This window comes from Artibeus jamaicensis, unplaced genomic scaffold (genome assembly GCF_021234435.1).
Source record: "Artibeus jamaicensis isolate MK-2021 breed Jamaican fruit bat unplaced genomic scaffold, CSHL_Jam_final scaffold_1964, whole genome shotgun sequence".
Taxonomy (NCBI): domain Eukaryota; kingdom Metazoa; phylum Chordata; class Mammalia; order Chiroptera; family Phyllostomidae; genus Artibeus; species Artibeus jamaicensis.
In genome coordinates this window covers 71,917,859-71,929,471 of record NW_026522030.1, presented here as the reverse complement: position 1 = coordinate 71,929,471, position 11,613 = coordinate 71,917,859, and the positions used below count along the sequence as shown (strand labels likewise).

Below are 11,613 nucleotides of genomic sequence, written 5' to 3'. Positions count from 1 at the left end.
ACAGTATGAAGTTCCTAATAGTTTCTCAATGTTAAATTGTAACTTCAATAAATGTACTATGATTACGTAAGGTGTTTATATTTGGAGAAAATATAAATTACCATTTGCTCTTGGCATTGTACTATAAACAACAGACTTCATTCACTTATATGTTATTTTATAGACTCATTAGTTTCTCTTTCTTTCCCCTAATGGACTGTAACTCAGTGTACTCAAATTAGTTTATGCTTGAACTGTCCCAGATGTGTCCAGTGGGTGGGAATGCCTTCAAACTGGCTCCAGCATTTTAGTGTCATGCTCTTTCATGTTTCTTTTAAGCACTTCTTTCTGTCTGGTGTTACTAGATGTTTTGGGATCCTCTTATACCTACCTCAACCCTCTTATACCTGCTTCAACCCTGGAAGTGGCAATTAATTCAAGAGGCCAGGGTTTCCAAAGAGGGAAAATGGTATTTGAAAATAAGATATGGATAGTCGATGTGCTCACTGCTTCTGAATTGTCCTTGCTTCTTGGTCCTTTCCACAGACAGAAGTAGAACATATACATAAGTATATACACATACACATGAATATGCATGAGCACATAAACACATACAGACACACATGTACAAATTTCTTAGGAATCTTAAATTCACCAGTACATACAATTCCAGCTTATCCTTACAGGGTTTATTCTTGCTTCATCCCATTCTACATCTGGGTGACTTTCTTTTTTTTTTTTTTTTAAATTGATTATGCTGTTACAGTTGTTCTATTCCCCCCTTCATTCCCCTCCACCCTGCCTCCCCATCCCCACCCTTACCCCCCTTTAGTTTATGTCATTGTATCTTTAGGTTTATATTTCCCATGCTATTCTTGCCCCCCTTATTTTCTTCTACTGTCTTCTCTTTTTTCTGTCCTTCTCCCCCATCTCCTCCTCCCACTCCCCTGTTGCTAACCCTCCTTGAGATCTTCATTTCTGTTTCCATTGTGCTGCCTTTTAGTTTGCTTTTGTTTTAGGTGTGTCTACAGCCATACCACCCTGAACGCGCCCGATCTCGTTTGGGTGACTTTCCTTCCACAGTGAGAACCCTGTGTCTCAACACAGACATTTGTTCAATCCTATATTGTATTCAAAATAGCTTCAGAATTGCTCAACCATACTGCTACAAGAAACAAACCTACTAGAGAGTTTAGGATTTGTTTGTAGTTCTAACACACAATAAACTGCCCAAGACTAAGGTCATAGGTAAGATAGTATGTCAATTTTCCCCTTTTCTTAAACAAAAGGTATAAAATTATGTATGCTCATGGCACTTGGCTCTTTTCATTTAGTAACATTTCCTCCATAGTGTTTCTCTACTATCTTGTTCTCAGTGTTTTTCTCAGCTGCATTTTACTCCATTGTTTGTATGTTCATTTGTACAATTTACTATGCTAAACATTAAAGTAATATTCAACATTTTGGAACTATAAATAATGCTGTGAATGATAACCATGTGCATGTGTATTTCCTAACAGTGGAAGTGACCCTTCACAATAGATTCTAGAAGTGTGCTTGCTGTGTCAACAGGTACATAGATAGTTTAAATATTTCCAAATTGCCCTCTGGAAATGCTGTTTCCGTGAAGTTGTAATTTGCATTTTTCTTATCATGAGTGAAGTTGAATATCTTTTCATTTGTTTTTACCTCTTTTTGTAAACTGAACATGTTTCTTGCCCAATTTTCTTTAGAATTTCTGGTCTTTTTCCCTTGATTTTTAAAAGTTCCTATAAAATAGGGCTATTAACCCATTATCTGTGAAATATGTTGATTTGTTATATATTTTTCTTCCAGTCACTTGTCTTTTGATAATACTATTTGTTGCCATGCAAAATTTTGTTTTTGTATTAAAGTTCATTAATAATTATTATTATTTCTGGATTCTAAGCCAGGAAAGCATCTGGGCCTGGGCTAAATCACCCTGTAATGACCACTCAGTGCCCAAGGCAAGGGGTTATGGCCAGCCTTGGGCTGGGCACTTGTTAGGCTCTGGGGATTGGAGAACACAAGAGGCAATGGCTACAGGGGCAGTGCCCTCCTGCCTGAGTATGAAGGTGCATGCTCTAGACCCTCCAGACTAGGGACGGTTGTGGCTCAGAGTTCTCAGTCCTTAGGCTCAATCACTGGCACGTAGTCACAGCTAATGGGATGGGGCCTCAACCTGCAAGGACTGGTATTAACAGATACTCTTCAATCTCCTGTTGGGGGAGGTTGAGGGTGTCGCTAAGGATTTCATATGTCTCTTGGAGGACTTAGGAGGGGGTAAGAATGAAGTCCATTATAACACTGTTCTCCCCTTAATAGGACCAGAGTCCAGAATACAGTTATTACCCCATGTCTTTCAAGAGGATGAATATCTTGAGGTTCTTGATAGAATGAGGTACACAACAAGGTGTGGATCTTTTTAAAGAAGCAGTTTATTAAACAGAAATACAATGCAGAGAAGGACTACTGCTTAGAAAGTAAATCATAAAGAAACCATCTCATGAACACAGAAAGAAAGCAACACTGTTTTTCTTCCCTTCCATTTCAGAGGAGCAGGACATTTCCTAGCAGTTTCTGCCTTCTTCACACTCATGGGAAAAGAACATGTTTCATGGCAGGACTTTATGTCTGGTCACAGAAATTTGGGGTACTCAGAGAACATAAGTGACAAATATTAAGCTGAGATTACTGAAAAAGGTGTTGAAGATGCAGCCTGGTTTCTTCTTGCTTCTTGCAGTAAAATTTGAGAGTAGTGGCATAAATGGAAGGAACTGTTAAAACAAGAAGGAACCAGAACTTGAAGATTTAGAAAATCTCAGCTTGTCTGATTCCAAAAAAAAATTAGAAAGCACATTGTGGAAAGAACACCATGATATGGCTACACCGTCATTTAATAAAGAAATTACCTTGGAACTAATCAATGATCTCAGCAGGAACTCTGGCAGACTGGACTAATGGTGATGCACATGGGACTGAATGAAGGCATCTACAGGTAGGATAGATCTATCCAACTACAAGTATGTGTTACTCATCAAGAAGAGGGAAGAATGACCCCAAAGGTGAAACAGAGATGAGAGGTCTGATAGTTCCAAAGTGGGCCCAGAGTGTAACAGTCAGGGACAGTATGTTTCTTCCATGGTGTCAGTGGGCCCAGCATTGCTGATGCCACTGGAGTGGGCTGGAAGAGCAGAGGATCTGGCCACAAAGATCATTCTCGAGCCTTAAACGTAACAATCTGCCTTGCTAGGTTTTCAACTTGTTTGGGATCATCAATCCTTTCTTCTCTCCACATCTGGAATGGAAATGCGAATTCTAGGCCAGTCCTACCATTGTATTTTGGAAACAGATTAACTTGGCTGGTTTATAGGTTCACAGCTGAAGAGGAATCTATGTCTGGAGGAAATGCATCTCTAGTCTCAACTGACCTAATATATAGCTAGTGTTCTTACAGGAGGGAAAGACAACAGGAAAGCACACAGAAAAAGGCCACCTCAGAATACTGCAAGCACAGTCACATCTGCAAGCCAAGGAGAAAGGCTTCAGTAGAAACCAAATTGTTTACATGTTAACAGTGGATTCCTAGCCTCTAAAACTGCAAGAAAATAAGTTTCTGTTCTTTAAGGCATTAAGTCTGGTATTTTATTATGGCAGCCATAGCAAATTAAAATACATTCCTAATGCAGGAGGTAATTATAAACCCACTATCTTACAAATGAAAGAATACAGTATTTTTTTTCTTCTACTGCATTTGAGGAAAGTAGAGCATTTCCTAGTGACTTCGGCCATCTTCTCACTCAGGATGATAGGAAAAGAAAAGTCAGGAGAAGAGCTCTTGTGGCAGGGGGTGATGGCCAGACTTAGTCCTCCTATGTCTGTGAAGGTGAGACTTCTGACTAAAGCCACGACCACACTCCCTACACATGTATGGCCTCTCTCCTGAGTGAGTTCGCTGGTGTCTGATGAGGGCTGACTTGAAGCCAAAGCTGCGTCCGCACTCACCACACACACATGGCTTCTCTCCTGAGTGTGTTCTCTGGTCAGATTTCTGGCTAAGTCTTTGCTCACACACTCCATAAACAACAGATTCCTCCCCAAAATGTGTTCTCTGGTGTCTGATAAGGAGTGACTGGAAACCAAAAGTGCGGCCACACTCAGAGCACAGGTAAGGCTTCTCCCCTGTGTGTGTCCTCTGATGCCTGATAAGGGTGACCTTGTGACCAAAGGCCCTCCCACAGTCAGGGCACACATAGGGCTTCTCCCGTGTGTGTCCTCTGGTGTCCCATGAGGGCGACCTTCTGACGAAAGCCACGACCACACTCAGAGCATAGGTATGGCTTTTCCCCTGTGTGTGTCCTCTGGTGTCTGATGAGGGTGGCATTCTGGCGAAAGCCATGTCCACAGTCAGCACATACATAGGGCTTCTCCCCTGAGTGTGTGACCTGGTGAATGAGGAGCAGGGACTGCTGCTTGAAGTCACATCCACACTTTAGGCACAAGAAGGGCCTTTCACCTGAATGTGAACTCTGGTGTTGCAGGAGTGATGCCTTCTGGCAAAAGCCTCTTCCACACTCAGGACACATGAAGGGCTTCTCCTCCAAGTGTGTCCTCTGGTGCAGTACTAAGGCAATCTTCTGGCGAAAGCCTCGTCCACACTCCTGGCTGACACAAAAGGTCTCTCCCCAGAATGTATCCTCTTGTGGTTAGTGAGCGAGGATATATACCTAAAATGTCGCCCACATTCCCTGCACACATATGGCTTCTCCCCTGAGTGTTTCCTCTGGTGTGCAGTGAGGGAAGATTTCCGGCCAAAGCCTCGCCCACACTCCCTGCAACTATAAGGCTTCTCCCCTGTGTGCATCCTCTGGTGCTTGGGGAGGTCTGACCTCTGGCAGAAACCTCTGCCACACTCAGGACACACATGATGCTTCTGGAGGCTAAAGAGGCTTGAATTCGTGCTATGTCCTAGTGTATATTTTTCTGATATGACTGCTCCAGGTTCTGAGCAGTCTGCCCCTGTGAACCCTGTGTCTGCCTTCTCAGAAGTCATCCCCTGGTCTATTCCTCTACCTCTGTTGCCTTCCACCCTGTCTACTGGCTGACCTTGAAATAGGCCAAAGAATGCTCTTGAAGTCCCACTCAGCTGCAGCCTCCGGAACATGGTGCCAGAACCTTCTCTCTCTCCATCATCTGCTTTTACATTTGAGCAGCTTCGAGATTCCACTGGGTAGTGAATTCCTACAGAAGAGCTTGGGAAGATCTGAAGGAGATGACTGCACAGCATATATTGTTGGAGGAACTGTGGGCTGGAAAAGGCCACTGGGCAGGAGAGACTAGGCTGGAATTCTGTCTTTGGTTCTGCTGAAGAGAAAGTCTCTGTCAGAATCACCACAGGTAGCGTGTGGATAGTTAAAACTTACTCAACAGTCATTCCTCAGAGTTTTACCTAAAGACTTCCTTTACAGACCTACCGTCCTTGCCATAGCGATACCTTAATGTGTATTTTTTGCAACACAGAAAACTCACAAGACAATCCAGTTCTAAATTATCAGGCTGACTTAAAGTTTTAAGAAAGCATCAAGACAGCACCAGCCCTATAAATTGCTGTCATTAGAGTTATACCTTTTCACAAATACAGTTATCTCACAAGCTACAGGCATTAACACTGATGTAAACAATATCTACAAATATGGGAGGGGTGGCAAAAGCCGGTTTACAGTCGTCAGTTTGTGAAAAACAGTTTATTCTTGTATTATTATTTATTGTTATATTATTTCCCATATGAACTATAAATTGACTTTTGCCACAGCCTGTATATTCTTTCACTGAGAGTTAAAGTATATGACTTATCAGAAATTTTTTTGTGACTTTTCCTATATGAAATAATGAGGTATTTTAACAAAGGACCCATTCCAGGTAGAGGCCTGCTGGGGAGGCAGTAGAAAGGAGAAGTCAGAAATCCATCAGGGATATGAACAAGGAGGTGTTTCCACCATCCTAAACAAGTGTTTCCTGGAGGATATTTGCCGAGTTCTCTGTCAGAAAGCTGGGACTTGGCAGTGAAACAGCCTCAGGTTAGGTCTGCAGCCCCTTAAAAAATTCTGGCTCCTGATGAACCCAATCAATCCAAGACCTGCTTTTTTTTTTTTTTTTTTTTTTTTTCAGTTTTCTACAAACTCTTGCAAAAGAAAATGTTTCTGTCTACAGTATCCTCTTTCCTAGGACATAATTTGTATGACTTGTTCAGCTACACTGCCTCTATCCATCTAAAGCTGATGAAAAACACCATGACCCTTAAACAAACTCAGTACTCCAGGCCTATTCAGACCTACCTGATTCATTCTTCACCAGTCAAAATGGGATGTATTTTGTGAACCACTTCAGCATGGGTCAGCAAACTACAGTCCACCAGGTGTTTTGTAAATAAAAGTCCACTAGACCGTAGCCACGCTCACTCTCATAGTGTTTTTGACAGCTTTCACAAAATGGCAAAGTTGAGCAGTTGCAACAAAGAACATAATGGCTGCAACGCCTAAAATATTTACTGTATGGCTCTTTGGAGGAAAATCTTTCCAAAGCCTGATCTACATTATTGATTCATTTCATCTTGTCTAAAATGCCAGCTTTTGTACTAATAAGTATAGCCATGATGCAACCCCTTCCTAACAATTAAAGCGCTCTAGATCTGCTTCTCAGCAAAGTACTCTATAAAATTAGTTGTTTGTGTGTAGCTAAACCTAGAAGCTCCTGTGAAATGGCCTTGGTAATCACTCACAAGTGCTGACCTCACTGGACATCCACATGTGAACATGAACATCCTTTCAGTCTTGCATATTGTCTGGCCATTAGAGGTCCATCACGTTTGGTCTCACCAACAGATGTGCTCTAGTGTAGTTCATTAAACTGTCAATGAGTTTATTTTCTTAAGCTAGGCTGTCCATATTTTCACAGCCTATAGAAGGTGTATATCTCTGGCTAGCAGCTTCCAATAAATAGTCTGTTGTCATTCTAGAATTCTGAGACCTGATCTTTCAGTACTGCACAATTATTTACTTGTCTGTGATTTGATGGGAAGAGATAAGTGGCCACACCTAAGGCTATTGGTGAACCACGCATCACAAGAGTGCCTTAAGTGGAAAAGAAAGCACTTTGTGTGTCTTTAGTATTAAATATGCTGACTGAGCTACATATGGTTAATGTTGCCCTTACAGGAACCAATTCTAACCACTCTTCTAATAATATTAATTCACCATAATTTTTGTGCCTAGCTAGTCATGTAGCACACCAAGTGAAAATCCTAAAATTTAACATGGTTTTAAACCATGGTTCTACCTACCTGATGCTGAGGAAAAATCCAGAAGTTCTGGATAAAAGGAGTAATAAAAATAAACTTTTACCATGGTCACGCTTTTCAGTGATTCAAAACAATTTCCAGGATGCAGAAGAAAATCAGTTCATAAACTACTGAAAAATATACAGTTGCTCTTGTGCCAACTGATTTGTGAGGTAAATAAAAGTATATCAGTAATTGTACATGAACTCAAAACTCTCCAGTACAAAGGGAAAAAAAGATTTGCCTTCTGCAGCAGCAGGGATGTAATATAGAAACACAGTTGTGAATTAAGTAAATGACCTTGGACACCAGCTCACAAGTGGAATTCTGTGTGCATTCACTGCTTTTAAGCAATTTAAAGAATTCTAAGACTTGGTCCACAAATGTAAAAGGTGGATGTTTTCAATGTTAATCAGAATTAGTCCTTAGAAATTGCACAATTTTTCCAACATGCTATATCCTGATTTTAAGACAATATAAAAGAAATAGTAGCATATGTGATAGTTAACTTTATATATCAACTTAACTGGCCACAAGTTGCCCTGACATTGTCAAACATTATTCCAAGTGTTTCTGTGAGGGTGTTTTGGATGCTTTATAAATGGGTAGACTGAGTAAAGCAGGTTGCCCTCCTGTATGAGTGTGACCCTTATCCAATCAGCTGAGGTCTGAATAGAACAGGCAGACCCTAAAATAAGAGGGAATTTTAATTTCTCCTGCTCTTGCACTCAGCCTGAAACATCTGTTCCTCATGAGTGTCAAGCCTGCTGGCCTTTGGACTGAAACCACACTGTCAGCTCTCCTAGATCTTCCTCTTGCTGAATGCAAGTCTTGGGACTTCTTAGCCTCCATAATTGTGTGAGCCAGTTCCTTGTAATCGTGTGTGTGTGAGCCTATTAGTTTTGTTACTCTGGATAAACAACACTTATTTTTGTACTGGGAACTAGGATTCTACTATAACAAATCCTTAAAATTGTGAAAGTGGTTTTAGATCTAGGTGGATAAGTAAAGTCTAGAAGAGTTTTGAGGTGCATGATAGAAAAAGCCTAACTTGACAAGAGATTGCTGGTAGAAATATGGAAATTAGACTCAAAAAGAAAAAAGTGGACAGGTGGAGAGAAATATCCACCTTATTGGAGGATACATAAATATGAACTGCCTAGTATTCTATAGTACAGGTTTTCTACTGTTTAGCTTGGATATGTGGAATAAATTCCACTTGGGCATGTTGCATAATTCTTTTTTTAAAAAGGGGGGATCCAATTTGAATATTTTTATCCATCATCTTAATTATCTTAATAACTGTAGTACAACTATTATTTTGTTCCATCATCCTGCATCGATACTTTTCAAGGAACTCAACTATTTCCTATAAATTGTTAAACCTGTTAGTATAAACTTGTTCCTAATATGCCTTTAGTGTTTTAAAGTGTGTAGAATACACAGCGGTAACTTCCCTTTCATTCCTGAATTGATTATTCATATCTTTTTTCCCCTTGGTTAGTCTACCCTAGTGATATATGATTTTGTTGAACTTTTTTGAAGAATCAATTTGGCTTGCAAATTTTTCTGTTGTTAATGAATGGTAATTTCATTGGCTTCTGCTCTTACTATCATTATCCCTTTCTTTTACTCACTGCTTTAGCTGTATCTCATAAACTTTTATTTTACTGAGAGGAAGTTAAACGATCCTGGGTTGAATCATAAAGACTTGATATTGGTAAGGTGTATTTTCTACCTCAAGTCACCTGTACATACAATAAAATCTCAATTATAAACAGTACCCAGGTTTTCATTTTTTCTTTCTTTTTTTAATGGAGAGGCTGATCCTAAAATTTAAGTGAAAATTCACAGGACCTCAACTATCCAAAGGAATTTTGAAAAAAAAAAAAAAAAAGGGAGAGGACTAATACTAACTGACTTCAAGACTTCCTATGATTCAACAGTAATACAGGAGTGTCGTTTGGTTTAAGGATAGACATATTAATCAAAGGAACAAAACGGAGAATGTAAAATACATCCATACTTAACCAGTCATTAGATTTTCAACACTTGCATTTGATGAAAGGCGAGACTTTTCATCAAATGGATCTAGAGCCACTGGACAGCTGTTAGAAAAAGAAATAAATAAAACCTTCACCCCTGCCTACCTCATACCATACATAAAGTTAATTCAAGATGGATTGTAGACCTAAATGTAAAACAAACTATATAGCACTTAGAAGAAAATATAGATTATAATCACAAAAAAAGTAAAAAGTAAAAAGTTAAATTTTCTGAAAATTAAACATCGACACATCAGAAGTTATTGAGTGATGTAAGAGGAATAGTGGTGTGAGATTCCCATTGGTCTCTCCCCTTGAAGTTTCAACAATTTGAACAGCTGTAATTCCACAAAGGATTCTTGCTCAGTGCACAAACACTTCTGAGAGACCTGTGCATTGAAACATCTAAAGGTGAGCAAGTGGGAGCAAACCAGGGAGGCAAAAAGAGAGAAAAGCTGAGAGGAGTCATGGACAAAGCCCTGCAGCCAGGAGCTCACAATAAGACTTACCCAGAGAGGAGAAGTATCAGGTTGTGTGATACTTCACACAACTGGCACTCCCTTCAGCCAGGATAAGCAACAAGATTTAGTAAGCATTCTTGGAGGGGTGGGAAATATGAGCTGTGGCTACGTCCAGTGACCAGGGCAGGGACAAAGTACTTAGGTGCCATGTCCGTTGTCTTAGAGTCACCATTCCAGACAGAGGAACAAAGCCACAGAGCCTGGCTGCCTCTTCACCTCCCGGACAGCTCCTCCCTTCACCCTTTGAGAACTGATAACTGAGAAGTGATACTACAGAACCACTTTTTCCCTAAGCAGGTACACTTCTGTGACTAATCCCAGGTTTTGCTGGAGACACAGCGGGCACACGACAGAAGTCCACTGGTAGCCAGTGCCGGGAAAGCAAACTAAAGAGGCAGGTGGGTTCCCCCAATTCATCACAGCCCCTTGCACCATGGCTACACTGCAGGTGGAATCTGGCTATGGGAGATGGTACTGAGATTTCACAGATTTGAAGCCACGATGCTGGCAGGATCTGGCTGCAGGGGACAGCACTGGGATTTTGAAGAACTGGAGCCACCTCGCCCACTGTGTTCCTCTGCAGGCTTAGTCCCCTGGGTGACTGGGTCACAGGAGAGGCACCCACCTTCCCAGGGAATACAGGCCATTTTCCACTACCCTGAAGAGACCTGAAAAGCCAGAGAAGTGTGACAAAGCTAAAAAATAAAAAAATTTTTTTAAAGAATTAAAAACCTTATGATTCAGCATCACTGACTAGAAAAGATTATCAATCTACTAGAGAAGTGTCACTTACTTTTTAAAATATTTTATTTATTTATTTTTAGAGAGAGAGGAAGGGAAGGAGAAAGTGTGGGAGAGAAACATCAATGTACAGTTGCCTTTCATGTGTCCCCCACTGGGGATTTGGCCTACAACCCAGGCATGTGCCCTGACTAGGAATCGAACCAGCGACCCTTTGCTTCACAGGCTGTGCTCAATCCACCAAGCTACACCAGTCAGGGTGAGAAGTGTCACTTATAAATAGATGCCTAGACAGAGAAAAAAAATTCATCAAAAGGCATGAATAAACAAGGTTACAAATAGCACAGGAAGAAAATAAAAAACCTCTAGAAGGTTTTTTATAAAGACATAGAAATATGTGACTTAAATTACAGAGAACTCAAGATTGCAGTTCTGAAGAAACTCAGTGAGAAGCAAGAAAACATGGGTGATTTAATGAGCTCAGAAAAACAAATAAATGAATAAAATGAGTAATTTACAAATGAGATTGAAACTCTAAAAAAGAACAAAACAGAAATTCTGGAGATGAAGAACTCAATAAAAGAGACAAGAATGAACTCATGTGCATACGAAATGGAGCTGACCAGATAGAGGAAAGAATCAGTGTTATCAAAGGATGAAATCTAGAAATGTTGCAGAAGAAAGAGACTTGAAGATTAATAAAAAAATGAAATAACTCTATGAGAACTATCTGACTCCATCAGAAAGAGCAATATAACAATAATAAGAATGCCAGAAGAAGAGGGGGAGAAGGAAATAGAAAACCTATTCAAATAGTTGACGAGAACTTACCAAACCTATGGAAGGAACAAGAGCCTCAACTCCAAGAAGCAAACAAAGCACCTACTTCAATCCAAAAAGTCTTTCTCCAAGAAACAATGAATTAAAATTGTCAAAAATTAATAAAGATGCTCTGGTGGGTGTGGCTCAG

General features: G+C 40.3%; 1 protein-coding gene across 1 annotated transcript in view; it reads right to left on the bottom strand.

Moving 5' to 3' along the window:
• Positions 1-2,439: 2,439 nt before the first annotated feature.
• The window catches only part of ZNF169 (zinc finger protein 169), a 79,243-nt gene continuing 70,069 nt past the window's right edge, over positions 2,440-11,613 (bottom strand). Inside the window, 3 exon segments of the mRNA XM_053656558.1 lie at positions 2,440-4,262; positions 4,264-4,670; positions 4,673-5,361. Coding sequence (XP_053512533.1) covers positions 3,824-4,262; positions 4,264-4,670; positions 4,673-5,361 — 1,535 coding nt within the window. The 3' untranslated portion in view covers positions 2,440-3,823.